The following is a 16,426-nucleotide window of genomic DNA, read 5'->3' as shown; positions in this document are numbered from 1 at the left end:
ATTGTTTTTGTTTTTAATTATTTCTTTGGCCATGCCATGTGGCATGTGAGATCTTAGCTCCCTGGCCAGGGATCAAACTTGTGCCCCCTACTTTGGGAGCATGTTAAATTGTGTGTCTTTTAGATGCTCAACCCTCAGTGAAGGCATCATTAACTAGAAAGTGGCAAAGTTAAGATGTAACCCCAGTCTCGTCTTTCTATTTTCTATCATATCACTACTCTGTGCTACCTCCGTAGAACTTAAGCCAAAAAATAAAGTGATGACATCATGGAAAATTAAAAAAAAAAAACTTTAGCCAACAATCTATGCATCGCTGAAGCTTTCAGAGGCCTATATCTGCAATCTTTTGTTTGTTTTGGCTGTGCCAAATGGCATGTGGAATCTTAGTATCCTGACCAGAGACTGAACCTGTTCCCCCCACGTCACCCCCAGCAGTGGAAGGGTGGAGTCCTAACCACTAGACTGCCAGGGAAGTCTTTGCAATTTGTCTTAAAATGCCTTAAAAAAGAAAAAAGAGTTGGATGGGCAGGTGGATAGAAATGAACTGATGAAGCAAGGCAACCAAGGTGGGAGAATGTAGGTAGTGTCCCACGGATGTTCCCGAATAATCCCTTCAACTTTGCTGCATGTTTGAAAATTGTCATAATAAAATGTTGCAGGAGAGGGGGGACTTCCCTGGTGGGCCCAGTGGTTAAGAATTTGACTTGCAATACAGGGCACTCGGGTTCGATCCCTGGTCAGGGAAATAAGATCCTACATGCCACAGGGCAACTAAGCCCGCAACGGGGCAGCTAGGCTCAACTACTGGGCCTGTGAGCCACAGCTAGTGAGAAGCCCACGTGCTGCAATGAAGAGCTGGCGTGCCGAAGTTAAGACCCAACACAGCCATAAATATATAGATAAATGAATATTTTAAAAGAAAAAAAATCGTCAGGTCCAACATATTGACTTTATAAAAGAAAATAAGAAATGGAAAAAAAATGTTGGGGGAATGTCTTTTCCTATTAGGAATGTGTATTCAATTATTTTCTGAGATTGGCTTTAAAATCATCGTAAGAGAACGACTGCTGAAATAAAATTAGCAGAAAGTTGATGGTTTATCGAATGAGGCCGGGTCACGGGCCCACTGTCCTATTCTCTCTACTACTGTATATTTGAAAACTTCCTTACTAGATAGTTGACAAATAAAAAGATGCTTCTGGCTCCCTTGTGAAGAGAAGGGAGGGAAGGGGTGGCAGGAGAGGCCAGACTGAAGGGTAGGGTTTGTGTTTCAGCATCTGCTTTCAGTTTGGGAGGGTGCCCAGGGTGCTGGGCGGTCACCTTCGGGGTGTCCCAAACTGAGGTCCCCCCACGGCCCCAAGCCCCCGCCCCCAGTCCTGCCCCTCCCCCTGCCAGCCTCACCGGAAGTGAGGCCTAGGACAGCTCCCCTCCCCCCCACCTCCACATCTGCTACTGATGTCAACAGCCAGGGTAGGCGGGGGCCATGTTTTTCAGTTCCCGCCTAGCCTCGAGGGAGGGGTGGACCCCCGTCCCCACCCCTTACTCACAATGATGGACACTGTCACACTCAGATTAGGCCCAGCCCTGGGGCCAGAAACAAACTTTTATTGCAAAATGGGGACCTTCCAAGTGGCAAGGACGTCAGACCTGGCCTCTTCCCTGACACGGGGAACTGGAATCTGGCTCCTTCCATGGGGTCTAGCTGGGACTGTGATGCAGAGTCAGGACGGTGGGTCAGTGTGTGTGCTGGTGGGGGCGGGGGGCCGAGCAGGGGAGGCTAGGCCTTCCCTGGAGGCGCAGTGGCAAAGAACGTGCCTGCCCATGCAGGAGACATAAGAGACATGGGTTCAGTCCCTGATATAAGCTGGCGTGTATGTGTGTGTGTGTGTGTGTGTGCGCGCGTGCGCGCTACCCTGGCCTGGGGGTCCACGTGTGTCCAACTTTACCTGGTCCCCAGGCTTGTGTGCACAATTGCACACTGGGTTGTGTCTGTATTTGGGGGCTTCTGAGGATCAGGGTACCTGCAAAGGGGATGCCCTTGGCTGAAGGTGCAGAGGAGGCCGCAACTGCGGCCCCCGAGGCTGTGTTGTGTCTTATCGGGGAGATATCCAGCAGTCAGGCTTGTGTCACACACATGTGGGCTGGCTGTGTCCTTCGAGGGTTGGGGGCCTGTGGATGGCGACAGTCTTATGCCTAGATAGCAGTAGGGTCACCAAGGGACATACCTCTCCGAGGACGTGTGTGTGGTGATGTGACCCAGCCCGGGGTCTCTGCTCCAGGCTCCCAGAGACGGTGGCACCGGTAAATTTGATGTGCTCAGAGGGCATGTGGGCCACAAACACTGTGGCCATTTCCGTGAGTTGTAAAGGCAGCAGCTGAATGCCCATGTGTGGGCTATGAGTCCAGGGTGGTTGTGCTGTGTGTTGAGTTGGTGGGTTATCTGGGTATGTGGTTGTGATTTCAGATGGGCTGAATTTCTGTCTTTAGAAAGCAGTGTGGTGCAGTTGCCTTATGGTTCTCGTGGGTGTGTCTGGGTGCTGATGACCCTGTGGATGTGGAGGCTGAACATACGTGTGTGAATATACACCTACACGGGTGTGAATGAGGCTGCCTGTGGTGTAGACGCGTGGCTCTGGAGACACAGCCGTGTCCATGCCCACCGTCGAGGCTGCCACCCTCCCAAGGCTCCCTCTGTCATCCGGTCCACACAGCAGGTAGGGGTGGGGTGGAGGTCAGCGGGGCCGGAATTGCAGCTGGAAAGCTTGGGGGATGTTGAAAAGGCCACTGATGGCCGGCTGGAGGCTCAGGGTGCCCGGCGGGCATGGGCCCTCCAGTGAGAAGGCCTGCAGGATGGTGGTGAACAGGAGGAAGAGTTCGGTCCGAGCCAGGCCCTCCCCGAGGCAGACACGCTTACCTGGAGGGAAGAGAGAGGTGGCGCTGGGCCAGCCGCCCTCCCTGCCAGGCACAGGGGGACCGGTGAGTGGGCAGGGGCGGCCCCAGAAGATACCTAAGGAGAAGGGCAGGAACGCCTCGTGCTTCTTGAACTTCCCGTCCGCATCCAGGAATCGGCCTGGGTTGAACTCCTCGGGCTCTTCGAAGACGGCGGGGTCATGCAGGATGGAGCCAAGAAGGGGGAAGACCTCTGTGCCCTGTGTTGGTGGTAGTCGCTCAGCCATGTCCGACTCTTTGCAACCCCATAGACTGTAGCCCGCCAGGCTCCTCCGTCCATGGCATTCTCCAGGCAAGAATACTGGAGTGGGTTGCCGTTTCCTACTCCAAGGGCATCTTCCTGACCCAGGGATCGAACCCGGGATCGAATCTTCCTGACCCAGGGATTTCCCGCACTGCAGGCAGATTCTTCACCATCTGAGCCACCAGGGGAGGTCATAACAAAGCCACAAATATCCAGACTCCCCTGGTGGCCCAGTGGCTAAGAATCTGCCTTCCAACGCAGGGGACATTTGTTGGGGAACGAAGATCCTGCATGCCGAGGGGCAACTAGAGAAAACTATACTCCGTAACGAAGACCCAGTACAGCGCCCCCGAACCCCGCCCTCCCTCCAAAATTCTGGCCCCTAAGCTCTTGGAAAACAGTGGGGACATAAAAAAATATAAAAAACACCCCAAACTACAAATATCCCTCACCCCCGAGGTTTTCAGTTCCTGAGGGCAGAACACAGCAGTCTGGAGTCTGGGGAAACTGACTCACAAAACATAGCAGCATCATGTTTACTGAGTACTTTTACGGATCAGGCATCTTATTAAGTATTACATATATTACCTCGTATATACTATATACACATATTATACTTACTCACAAAGATACACAAACTCACTAAATCTTTTTAACAAGTCTGCAGGTATGTGTGAGTGCTCAGGCGTATCTGACTCTTTGCGACCCCATGGACTATAGCCCACCAGGCTCCTCTGTCCATGGGATTTTCCCCGAACGAGTGCTGGAGTGGGTTGCCATTTCCTTCTTCATTTAACAAGTCCAGGGAACAGTTATTAATATGATCCCTATTTTAAAGATGGGGGACTTCCCTGGCAGTCCAATGGTTAGGACTCTGCTTCAACTGCAGGGGACATAGGTTTGATCCTTGGTCAGGGAGCTATTAATAGTTACAAGTTGCGCAACCAAAAAAAAAAAAGATGGGAAAACAAAGGCTCAGAGATCTTAAGCAACTTGCTTGAGGCAAACATCTGGACATGGCTTTGGCAGAGCTTATTATTTTTACATTTGTTATTATACCTTGAGGGTACGCTGTGATTAAGCTGTGGCTATCCTACGCCACTTAGCTCAGAGTCCAGCTTTCTGCCACTATGGTTTTCTGAAGGTGAAGGGTGGGTGGGTGAGGGCTGTCCATGAAGGCATCCCCCTGCTCAGATTTGGGGAGACAGGCAGTCCCTTCAGCTGAGATCAGAGTCCCCGTGTTCCCAAGACTATGGTGGAGGGTGAATGAAGGTCGGGAATCTGAGGAGGGGGTGAGGGACCTCCTTTATCCAGGATACTGGCTCCTGGGGCTCTGAATTGGGAAGGTTGAGTGAGCACTGAGGAGAAGGTCATACTGTTGCTGTTCAGAAAAGAGATGAAAAAAAAGAAGAGAAAGACAGATAGCAATGGTTAAAGCATAGGCTCTGGGCTTAAATCCTACCCTATTGCTCACAGGCTGGGTGAGCTTGGCAAATCTAACCTCTCAGGGCTCAGTTTCCGCATCTGTAAAGTGGGCATGATAAAGCTATAGTGTTGCTCCGAAGGTTAAATAAGGTAAGACGTGCAAAGCGTTTAGAATAATATCTGGCACAGAGCAGGTCCTCAGCCACTGATGCCTGTAACTGCTGTTGCCATTATCGTAGTTATTGTCGTTGCCATGGTCGCTGCTTTGGCAGTAGCTGCTGCTGCGGGGTACATAGGAGCCCCACTTCCTGCACAGCTCATTTGGTGTTTGGGGCTTTTCTTTTTGGCCACGCCACATGGCATGTGGGACCTTACTTCCCCTACCAGGGATTGAACCTGTGCCCCCTGCATTGGAAGTTTGGGGGTCTTAACCACTGAACCACTGGGGAAGTCTCTCATTTGGTGTTTCACAAGCGTCATTTCACAGATTCCTTACAATTTCAAATTGATAATATTATTGTTTCTGACTTAGCAGAGAAGTAGATGGAGGGCGAAGTGATTTGCTCCATGTCTCAGCTAGAAAACAGCAGGACAGGATTCTAACTGTTTTGAGTTGGATTCTACAACGAACTCAAGGAGCAGCTTGCCAGAAAGGCACTTGCGGTTTCCAGGGAGATGTCGCCCCCTGGTGGCGCTAGCTGTGAGTTGCTCTCAAATGAAGGGGCAGGAACTAAGTGTGTAGGTGTGGAGGGAAGGAGAGCCTGATTGCCTTTGCAGCGAGGAGAGGAATGGGGAGGGTGGAGGGGAGAGGCCTCCGTTGGCCCTCAGTTCTCAACTTGCTTCCCTGCCTGTCACCTTATCTGATTGTCTCAGCCACAACTGGAAGGAGGCAGAATAGCGGGGCACAGAGGAGCCTGGTGGGCTGCAGTTTGTGGGGTCACAAAGAGTCAGACTCCACTTAGCGACTGAACAATAAAGAATTAGGATCCATTGGACACATGGGCAAACAGGCTCAGAGACGGCATCAAAATGCAAGAGAAGATGTACACAGAAGGAAACAGAGGTGCAGAGACAAGAACAGAAAAAGAGAGGAAGATGTCATCCAGAGAGGAGAGAGAGAGAGGAGGGAGACGAAGACACAGAAAACCAGACCAAGATCCAGAAACAAAGACAGCGAGGGGCTCGGACCCAAGGCTCAGGGGACAGATAGCCGCTGCGTCTGGCTGATGGGAAAACCTACCTGTGGCAGGGTGTACCCCCGGAATCGGGTGGTCTTGGTGAGGGCTCGGGGTATTCCCATGGGTACCAGCGCCAGCAGCCGCTGCGCCTCATGCAGAACTGCATCCGTGTAGGGGAGGCGGGCTCGGTCCCCCAGGCTTGGCCTCTGGCCGGCCCCCAGCTCTCGTATCAGCTCCTCCTGCACGCGCTCTGCACGCAAGAAGAGGAAAATTGGAGGTCAAAGGCTGGGCGGGGTCCTGTGATCTCCCCTTGGACATCTCACCTTCTTCTTCTTCTTAAAACTTTTATTTATTTATTTAGCTGTGCTGCCCAAATCTTATTTTCCTGACCAGGGATCGAACCCAAGCCCTTGGCAGTGAAAGCGTGGCATCCTAACTGCTGGACCACCAGGGAACTCCCATCTTGATCAGTTATGGTTAGGCGTGAGGCTGGCGGGCAGGGAGGGAGAGTCCTCTGGCCCTCCACAGCCCAGACATCCTGTGTGCTGGGCATCACGTCTCTTTTCTTCCAATTCCCACAGCAATCCTGTGGTGGGGGGGAGCAGCCATTATGTAGCCCCATTTCCCAGATAAGGACACTGAGGCCTGGTGAGCTGAAATCGCAGCTGACTCCATTCCACCAAGGCCACCAGGTCCCAGCTTCCCTGTCATCCCATCCCACTGGCTCGATGGCATTTGATGGAGTGGCCTCCCCCTGAAATGCTGCAGTGCCTTGGGGCACATTCCTAGCCCTCCCTCACTAACACAGCTTCAGGTCTTGCCTGTGCTCTGATAACCCCAGTTTGTTTTTTATCTTCAGTTCTGACCCGGGTTGGATGCCTCCCCCTGGTGGTCCCAGGCTCCTCACACTCAAACTGTCTCCAAATGGGGCTTCCCCAGTGGCTCGGTGGTAAAGAACCTGCCTGCCAACGTAGGAGGCTCAAGTTCGACCCCTGTGCTGGGAAGATCCCCTGGAAGAAGAATGGCAACCTGCCCCAGTATTCTTCCCTGGGAAATTCCATGGACAGAGGAGCCTGGTGGGCTACAGTCTGCAAAGAGTTGGGCACGACTGAGCAATTGAGCACGCACGCACGGCCTCAGCGTCTCCCCTGAAATAGCTCCTCATCCCTCTGCCCCGATCTCAGGGTGGCCTCACGGCTCCCCTATCCCCTGGCCAGAGCCCTGGGCCTGTCCCTGGACGCCTCCCTCCCTTGTCATCCTCTACCACCTGCCTACCAGGCCCCCTCTTCCCTCCTCACAGCCTGGCACAGCCCTGTTCTCTCCCACCCAGGTCCCTGCCCTGGCTCCGCCCTGACCTCCTGGCATCCTCTTTCATACTCTACAACCTACTTCTTCATGACAGACCAAAACATTTTTCTAAAATGCTAATTTGACCTTGCCCTCCCCTGCTCAACAGCCCTCCATGGCTCCCCACTGCTCAGGGTTAGGCGTACAATGTACCACCAAGGCAGCAAGGCCGGAGACATCTCCTTTCTCATTTCACTGTGCCTCGGGCTGCAGCAGCAGTCCTCAAACTTCCCGCTCCTCAGACACTGACACCCTGGATGTCCGGGCTCATTCTCGGCTCCATGCTCTGGCTCAGACTGCCCACTCTCCTGAACATTCTTCTTCTCGAGCCCTCCCTCCTGTTTCCGGGGCCCGGCTGGTGGAGAAGGCTCCTACCTTGGACCTGAGGGTATTTCAGCAGGAGCAGCAGGGTGTAGCGGATCGTGGTGCTGACGGTCACCGTCCCGGCAAACAGCAGATACACGACCGTCATCAGCAGGTTCTTGGCGGTGAATTCTGTGTTTGGGTCTTGCTTCTCCTGGGAGAAACCAAGCAGAGGGACTCAGACAACACGGGCTGCAGGCAGTAGAGACCCAGCACAGCCATGTGTAGGGCATAGGGCAGCAAGTGAAAAGCTTTGTCAGGGAGTTTAAATAAAATGTATGGGCAAGTCGGGTCTTGACATTACTTCTGTTGGCTTGAAATGGTTTAAAAATGAAAGAGTGGCTACGATTAAAAAAACCCAAACAGAAAATGACAAGTGTTGATGAAGATGCGGAGAAACCGGAACCCCTATCACCAAGGGGACATATGAAAGGGTGCAGCGGGGACTTCCCTGGTGGCCCAGTAGTTAAGAATCCGACTGCCAACTCAGTAAACATGGGTTTGATCCCTGGTCCGGGAAGATCCCACATGCTGCAGAGCAACTAAGCCTGTGCACCACAACTACTGAGCCCACACTCCTAAAGCCCGTGCTCTGCAACAGTGAGAAGCCCGTGTTCCACAAAGAAAAGTAGCCCCTGCTCACCGCAACTAGACAAAGCTCAAGTGCAGCAAAGAAGACCCAGTGCAGCCAAAAAAAAAAAAAAAGCAGGGTGCAGCTATTATGGTAAATGGTATAGACTGCTGTACCTCCAAAGCTACAAACAGGATTACCATGTGATCTAGCAATTCCATTTCTGGGGATTTATTCAAAAGAGTACAAAGCAAGAAAATAAATAGAAAGCAGGATCTTGAAGGACATTTGCACACCCCATGTTCATCACAGCATTATTCACACTAGCCAAAAGGTGGAAGTAATCCAAGTGTCCACCGATGGATGAATGGATAAAGAAAATGTGCTGTATTTATACAATTCAGCCTTAATAAGGAGGGAAATCTTGTCACGAGGTACAGCGATAATGAATCCTGAGGACATTACGCTAAGTGAGATAAGCCACAAAAGGACAAATATTGGTGGCTCAGATGGTAAAGCATCTTCCTGCAATGTGGGAGACCTGGGTTCAATCCCTGGGTCAGGAAGCCCCCCTGGAGAAGGGAATGGCTACCCACTCCCGTATTTTTGTCTGGAGAACTGCATGGACAGAGGAGCCCTACAGGCTATAATCCATAGGATCACAAAGATTCAGACACAATTTAGCTACTAACACACACACATGAGGTGCCTAGAGTAGTCAAATTCATAGAGAAAAAATGTAGAAGGGGATGGCTGGGGGCTGGAGGAGGGAAGACGGGGGAGCTGTCTTTTAATGAGTACAGAATTTCAGTTCTGCTGGCTGAAAAGAATTTTGGCAATGGGTGGTGATGATGTAATATCTAACACTACTAAACTGTATACTTCTTTTTTTTTTTTTGATCATGCCACACAGTTTGTGGGCTCCTAGTTCCCTGACCAGGAATCGAACCCAGGCAGCAAAAGCATGGAGTCCCAACAACTGGACCACCAGAGAACCTCCAAAATTTTTACATTTTAATTTTTTACAGAAGTCTGGTTGATTTATGATGTTTCCAGTATATAGCAGAGCTATACAGATTGTATTCAGAATGTATAGAGATTCAGTTATACACATATAACTGAATCATACTATATATATTCTTTTTCAAACTCTTCCATTATAGGTTATTACAAGACATTAAATATACTTCCCTGTACTATACAGTTTATCTATCTGTTTATCTATTTTATATACAGTAATATCTGTTCATCTCAAATATAATTAAAACTTTTTAATTCAAAAAATGAAAGGAAATGGGAATTCCCTGGCAGTTCAGTGGTTAGGGCTCCATACTTTCATTGCTGAGGGCCTGGGTTCAATTCCCAGGGTTCCCAGGGGAACTAAGATCCCACAAACCGAGTGGCATGGCCAAAAAAAAAAAAAAAAAAAAGTAGGGCCACAGAGTTAAGAAAAAAATTCCTCTCTCTCCATGAACAGGGTGGCTGCATGTATTCAAAGACTGTGGCCCTGAATATCTCCCCTAATTGCAAAGTGTGTACAATTAAAAACTAGTTATTTCTACAGGGGTCATCGTACTGCGAATTTTCTCATATGCTGGTTGTTCTCACTTAATTAATAAAGAGGACTTTCTTAGTGTAATTTTCTATTGCAAGGTTTCGTAAGTAAACCATTGTAACTGATAGGAACTGTCCTGTGTGGGTGTGGGGAAGTGACGGTCAGGGTTGACAGCAGTGGGTCAAGGGGCTTGAGGCCTGGGCAGGGGGCTGAGGCTGGAGGCAGGAGAAGATGCAAGGGACTCAGACCCGCATTCACAGAGCGACGTGCAGAGAGAAAGAGGGAGGGTGACAGAGCGTCCCAGCTGCACCACCCGGATGGGGGCCGGCCAGGAGGTCCCCCAACCCTAACCTTCCTCGCCTTTGCCATCTTCAGCAGGAAGGCGTCCACGAGATCGCGCGCGGGGCCTGAGGCGCCCAGGCTCCCCTCATGCTGCCGCACCTGCTGCACGGCGAAGGCGGCCACGGTGCCCAAGTGGCCGAGGAGCTGCATGTGGGGGCCCGGGAGGCGCTGTAGGAACCGGGAGAACATCTCGTAGGTCTGCGGGGAGAAGGTCAGCTGTTTCCATGGGGGCCCTGCACCATGCAGAGGGGCAGGTGGACAGGGCGCTCTGGGGTTACCTGGAAGAGGCGGGCAGGAGCCTTTGGGGAAGGTGGCCAGAGAGGGGTCCCAGCCACTTACCTGGCCCCACGGGGAGCTGACCCCCACGGCGATGCCGCCAGCCGCCCGGACCACAGCCTGGAACTCCTCATTGTCGTAGGGGAGGCGGAGGTCGAAGACTAGGGAGCAGATGATGTTGCAAGTGGCCTGGGCCAGCAGCAGGGAGGGGTCAAACGGCCGTCCTGGGGAGTGGGGGGACAGCGGGGAGGCTGTGATGGAGACAGGCAGAGCGGAACTGACTTGGGCAGAGCTGGTCCACAGAGATGGAATAGGGGCCCGACACCACCAGAAAGAGACAGGCACAGAGGGAGACAGAGACAGCAGATTGAGATAGAGAGAGATAGGGAGACAGAGTCAGCGAAAGAGAGATACTGAGAGAGACAGACTGGGAAAGAGAGTTGGACATGGGGTATTCCCTGGGGTCCAGTGGTGAAGATTCTGCACTCTCACTGCAGGGGTGATCAGAGAACTAGATCCCACATGCCACTTGGCTTGGCTTGGCCAGGGGGAAAAAGAGAGAGAGAGTGAGAGATAGACTTACAGGAGAGAATAACAGAAAAATAGAGAAAGGTGGCCCAGTGGTAAAGATTCCACCTTCCAGGGCTGGAGATGAAGGAGATGCGGGTTTAATCCCTGGGTCGGGAAGATCTATTAGAGGAGGATGTGGCAACCCGCTCCAGTATTCTTGCCTGGAGAATCCCATGGATGGAGCAGCTTGGCAGGCTATAGTCCACAGGGTCACAAAGAGTCTGACATGACTGAGCACACACAGAGAAAAAGAAGAGGCAGAAAGAGTGATGTGGCAGTGCCAGGGGCACGGGCCCTCAGGGAGACAGCAGGGCCGACGAAAGGTGGAGGAAGACAGAGGCGGAGTAAACAGAGCTCCCAGCCTGGGCCCCAGGGAAGAAGTTCCTGCCATACTCGGCCGCCGCTGACCTTTTGTCCCCTGCAGCGCCTCCACCAGACATCGGGCCTCCGCCTGGATCAGCTCCTCGCCTTCTCGCTTCCCCATGCCCAGGTCCCGCAGGGCCAGTGTGGTGAACTTCCTCAGCTGCCTCCATCGCTCCCCGTTGGAGAAGAACACCCCTGCACAGACGGCTAGGCTCAAGGAGGGACTGGCCCTCCCCCTGATCCCCAGGACTCCTCCCTTCCTCCCAGGGAGGTGCCCTGTCCTGAGTCCATATGAGCCTAGTCCAGGGAGGAGGACTCAGGAGGTACTCCATCAGTGCCAAACCTTGCATCAGAGGCTGACCTCCTGGGGAGTCATTAACGGGGATTATCCAGACTCCAGATAATTCACCGAGGTGAATGAAGATGTCTTCCTTTCTTCTCTCTATCCATCTTTTTATTCCTCTATTCACCCACCCATCCATTTATCCTTCCTTCCTCTTCCTCTTTCTCCCTCCCTCCCACCCTTCTATCTATCTATCTTAACATTTATGCAGGTCTCAGCTGGCCCAAGCGGTAAAGAACCTGTCTGCCAATCCAGGACATATAAGAGAGGCGGGTTCAATCCCTGGGTTGGGAAGATCCCTTGGAGAAGGAAATGGCAATCCACTCCAGTATTATTTGCTGGAGAATCCCATGGACAGAGGACAGAGGAGCCTGGTGGGCTACAGTCTATAGGGTTCCAAAGAGTCGGACATGACTGAAGTGACTTAGCATGCATGCATGGGCATTGGGTCCAGGGAAGGAGGAGGAAGGAATTGCACTGTTTTCCTCTTTATCCAAGAGACTTGCTCTGGACAGACCCTTCCCTGTTCTGAGCTGTTTCCACTTGTAGAATGCCAGCCTACAGTGGCCTCCTGGATGCCTCCTTCTGGATGTCCCCTGCCCATCCATCCCTCCACTGGGCCCCACACTGGCCTCAGCATCTCTCCTTGGCTCAGCCACCAAGCATCCCATTCCCTGCCCAGAGTCCTGCATTCCTTTCCCGACCACCTCCCTTCCCCACTCCACGGCCCCAGCCCTGGTCCAGCCCAAGCCCCTCTCTGGACTCCCACACAGGAACCAGAGGACCTTTCTAACTCTGACTCTGTTGTTTTCCAGGAAAACCCAAAGTCTGGCTTGACTCAGGCTCTGCATGATCAGGCTCCGCAGATGTCTCCAGCTTTGTTCCTCATGCACCCACACTGGCCTTTTCTCACTTCCTCAAAGGTGTCAGCATGTCCCCTCTGCCTCTGCCCCTGCTGATTCCTCTGCCTGGACCACTCACCTCTTCCTCCTCACTGAACTAACTCCACTCAGCCTTGAGGTCTCAGCTTAAATGTCACCTGCTTTAGGAAGCCTTTCCTGATTCCTTCCATTCTCCCTCAACTCCCTCTGCTCCTGTGGCCAGTAAAGGTCCACTCTGTTCTGCTTTCAGGACTATGCATGCATACTCAGTCATGTTTGACTCTTTGCAACCCCATGGACTGTAGCCCTTCAGGCTCCTCTGTCCATGAAATTTTCCAGACAAGAATACTGGGTTGTCATTTCCTCCGCCAGGGGATCTTCCCAACCCAGGAATCGAACCCGAGTCTCTGGCGTCTCCTGTATTGGCAGGGGGGTTCTTTACCACTAGTACCACCTGGCTTTAGAAATCTAGTCTCTCCCTTCATTGTCTTCTCACATAGCTCATCACTTCCACAGCAAAACATGTCATTACATTTGTTACTGCTGTGTTCCCAGTACCCAGCCAGGTGTAATAAAAAGTTGTCAGTCGATGAATGCATGCTCATCTCACCTCCGTGCTTTTGTAGGTGCTAATCTCTCTGCCTGAAACACTGTTCCCCTAACCCTGAGTCTCAGCTCAGACTCCGCATCTTTCAGGAAGGCCTCCTGGACAGGCTGGGCCAGGCGCCTCCTCCGATTCCACCAGTCCCAGGGCTTCCCGCAGGCCAGCCCTGATCTTTCTGGACTGTGACTATCTGGTGACAAGTCTGTCTCCTCCTGACCTGTGCACTCTGGGAAAGCAGGGCTGAGGCTGTTTATTCACTGCTATGTTCCCTAGAGCACCCAGCACTTGCCTCCTGCTTTCAATCTTAACACAGACTCGTTTGTACATTTTGAGAGTTTGCCCACTAATTCCCAGTGTCTCAAATGCTTCCCTTTTCCTCCCAACCCTGCGGCTTCCCCTGGAGCAGCAATAACTCTACTACAACCAGATAACTAATGAGTGCTGACTTTGAGCAACCTTCAGTAATAGGTAATAGGCACTGTTATCATCCCATTTTACAAATGAGGAAACAGAGGCCCAGAGACCCTGAACCACGCACAGAAGGCCACAGGCCAATAAATGGTGGCAGGCTCTGAGTGAAGGGACCCAGCAGCCTCCAGCTCCCCTTGTGACTCACCATGGCTATCAAAGGTCCCGTCCAGCGTTGCCACCGTCCCCCGCCCGCTGAACTCCTCGGCCTGACCTCCCAGGGCCTCCTGCACAGCCTCATGCCCAACCAGGACCACCACGCGCCGCCAGGGTCCCAGGTACACGGTGAACACCGGTCCATACTTCTTACTCAGCTGGGAGCAGGGAGCAAGAAGCGTGAGTGATGTGCGGCAGGCTGCTGCCTCTCAAAGTCTGTGTCTCCATCGCGACCCCTTGTCTCTGGATGAACCACCTAAGAGGGACCCCTTCTGCTTCTGCCTCACCCCAAACGGAAATAGTCCCTTTGGGAGATTCAGTTCTTGTTTTGTACCAGGCTCCCAGCCCCCTGCCCCCAAAAGCTCTCCTTCCCCAAACTCCATCACCCAATGCACTCTCTGGTCCCCGTCCCCTTTCCCGGCAGAGCCCTAACTTCTGACGCCAGGATGACCCAAGACCCACCGTTACTCCCACAACTCAGACATATAGCGGCAAAAATGGGCACGGATGATAGCGGTGGGCTTCCTTAATCTCTGCCCCCCCCCCCAAAAAAAACTGACCACCCCTTTGAGTCACTGCTAAATACTCAAATTCTGGGAGCAGATATCACCAAGCACCAGCACTATCTCTCTTCAAACAAGCCCTCTACCTGCCTTGCCTTGTATGGAGGACCCCAGAATGGGGAACCTCTGGCCTTTCCTCTCCGCCCCCCCACCCTGAAAAGGTTGGGGCCACCCCAGCCTTCTTTCTCTCCCCCACTTTCTCTTTCCCAGGAGTTTCCAGCTCCCTCCTAGCTGAGTTCCACGTATTCTCCACCTCGCCCCCGCCCCGCCCCCCCCCCCCCCCCCCAGCCCGTATCCCCATCAGTCTGGGCAGACAGATTCCTGGAATCCTCCAGCCTCTAACTCCCCGCGTGAGGGGCGGGGGGTGGGGTGGGGTGGCACACCTTCTTTTCACTCTCTGCTCCCTCCTCAGGAGACTCACCTGTATCTCCCCGATACCTCTCCCAGTGGGACAAGCCACCACGGTCTCTTCTGCTTGAGGTCTCTTGTCTCAGCTCCAGTTCCCTGCACCCGGCTCCAACCTTCCTAGGATTCTCCCAGTCTCTCTAACCCGGGACTCCTGCTACTCTGGATCCTGCTTCCGACCCCTCATACCCTCTCCAGGATTCTCTGCCTCTCCTAGTGCCATCCCCACCCTAGCCTCCTTTCTCACCATCACTCCCTCAACTATCTCAGCCCGGGACCCTTACTCCCACCCCATCCCGGGGCATCCGTAGCCCCTTCGCCTGCATCTTGTAGGATACTCAAGGGCCTCTCTGCGTGGTCTCCCGGTTTGGGGTCCCCTCGCGTCTCTTGGCCCTGGCACCCCTCCCACCCGCTCTCCTCTAGCCGGGACGTCACGCGGCCGCTCACCCGCAGGAGCCCCAAGTAGAGCGCCCCGGGCCGGAGCTGCAGGAGGTTGCCCAGCAGCGGCAGCGGCGTGGGCCCCGGGGGCAGGTGGCCTCGGGCCCAGGTCTCAGGCAGCACCAGCGTCACCACCAGAAGGAGAAGCAGCAGCAGCAGCGCCCAGGTGCCCGCCGCCTCCATCTCTGCAGGTCTGCGGCTTCTCAGGTTCTCAGACGCCCCACGCGGCCCGGCCCGTCGGGGGCGGGGCGGCTCCCTCCCTCCCCGCCGGAATCCGGCCGAGGGAGGCGGGGCCGGAGCCTCTCCCGTTGCATGCGGGCGGGATTCTCTCCCCGCCGCCGGATTTCTTTCTCCCAAAGGACCACCGCCGCCTGGTGTCGGGGACACACTCCCCAACGGTCCTAGGTCCCCCGGGCTCGAGGGGGCAGAGACCGCTCCCCGCGCCCCAGGTAGGGCGTGGACCCAGGGGAGGAACCTGCAAGCCGGAGACTTTGGCCGCCTCCCGGAGGCCACACCCTAGTGCCTGGCGGCGACCCTGCGCCGCCCTCCCGAGCTCCTACCTCCTTCCTCACTGTTATCTGGGTGTGTGTGCTCGTGTGCGGGCTTGTGTGGTGGTTCTGAGCCGGTTTCCTCCAGCATCTTACATCTTCACCATGAACTAGGAGTGGGGGACGGGACCTTTAACAATATGTAAAATACATAACCAACAAGGACCTACTGTATAGCACAGGGAAGTATGCTCAGTGTCTTTTAATAACCTGTAATGGATGGCATCACCGACTCGATGGACGTGAGTCAGTGAACTCGGGGAGTTGGTGATGGACTGGGAGGCCTGGCGTGCTGCAATTCATAGGGTCGCAAAGAGTCGGACACGACTGAGTGGCTGAACTGAACTGAACTGAATGGAAAGGAATCTGAAAAAGGAAAAAAAAAAAATATACACATGTACATATATATTTGGGCTTCCCTGGTGGCTCAGACAGTAAATAATCCGCCTGCAAGGAGAGCTCAGGGAGACCTGGGTTCGATCCCTGGGTCAGGAAGATCCCCTGGAGGAGGGCATGGCAACCCACTCCAGTATTCTTGCCTGGGAAATCCCATGGACAGAGGAGCCTGACGGGCTACAGTCCAAGGGGTTGCAAAGAGTCGGACACAACTGAGCAACTAAGACAGCACAGCACACACACACACACACACACACACAATATACTTATATATATGTTGTTGTTGTTCAGTCGCTAAGTTGGGTCCAACTCTTTGTGACCTCAGGGACTGCAGCATGCCTGGAGTTTGCTCAAACCCATGTCCATTGAGTAGCTGATGCTATCTAACCATCTCATCCCCCGCCCCAGCTTCTCTTCCTGCCTTCAATCTTTCCCAGCATC

At 53.3% G+C, this 16,426-nt stretch overlaps 1 protein-coding gene across 5 annotated transcripts; it reads right to left on the bottom strand.

Moving 5' to 3' along the window:
- Nucleotides 1–1,572: 1,572 nt before the first annotated feature.
- On the bottom strand, nt 1,573–15,251 carry LOC129630870 (cytochrome P450 2S1). 5 transcript variants are annotated; one of them, XM_055551393.1, is made up of 9 exons: nt 15,051–15,251; nt 13,628–13,793; nt 11,229–11,378; nt 10,314–10,474; nt 9,984–10,172; nt 7,519–7,660; nt 5,859–6,046; nt 3,008–3,149; nt 1,573–2,914 (listed from the first exon to the last, which is right to left on the bottom strand). In XM_055551393.1, the coding sequence occupies exons 1-9, from the start codon at nt 15,222–15,224 to the stop codon at nt 2,733–2,735; spliced, it is 1,494 nt and encodes a 497-aa protein (XP_055407368.1). In that variant the 5' UTR covers nt 15,225–15,251; the 3' UTR covers nt 1,573–2,732. The 5 variants fall into 5 exon arrangements, with proteins under 5 accessions (XP_055407368.1, XP_055407369.1, XP_055407371.1 ...); XM_055551394.1 differs by having other exon boundaries at nt 9,993–10,172; XM_055551396.1 differs by lacking the exon at nt 9,984–10,172.
- Between the last annotated feature and the right edge of the window lie 1,175 nt (nt 15,252–16,426).

The sequence above is a fragment of the Bubalus kerabau genome, chromosome 17, assembly GCF_029407905.1.
Source record: "Bubalus kerabau isolate K-KA32 ecotype Philippines breed swamp buffalo chromosome 17, PCC_UOA_SB_1v2, whole genome shotgun sequence".
In the NCBI taxonomy this organism is placed as follows: domain Eukaryota; kingdom Metazoa; phylum Chordata; class Mammalia; order Artiodactyla; family Bovidae; genus Bubalus; species Bubalus kerabau.
This window is presented reverse-complemented; position numbering and strand designations above follow the sequence as displayed.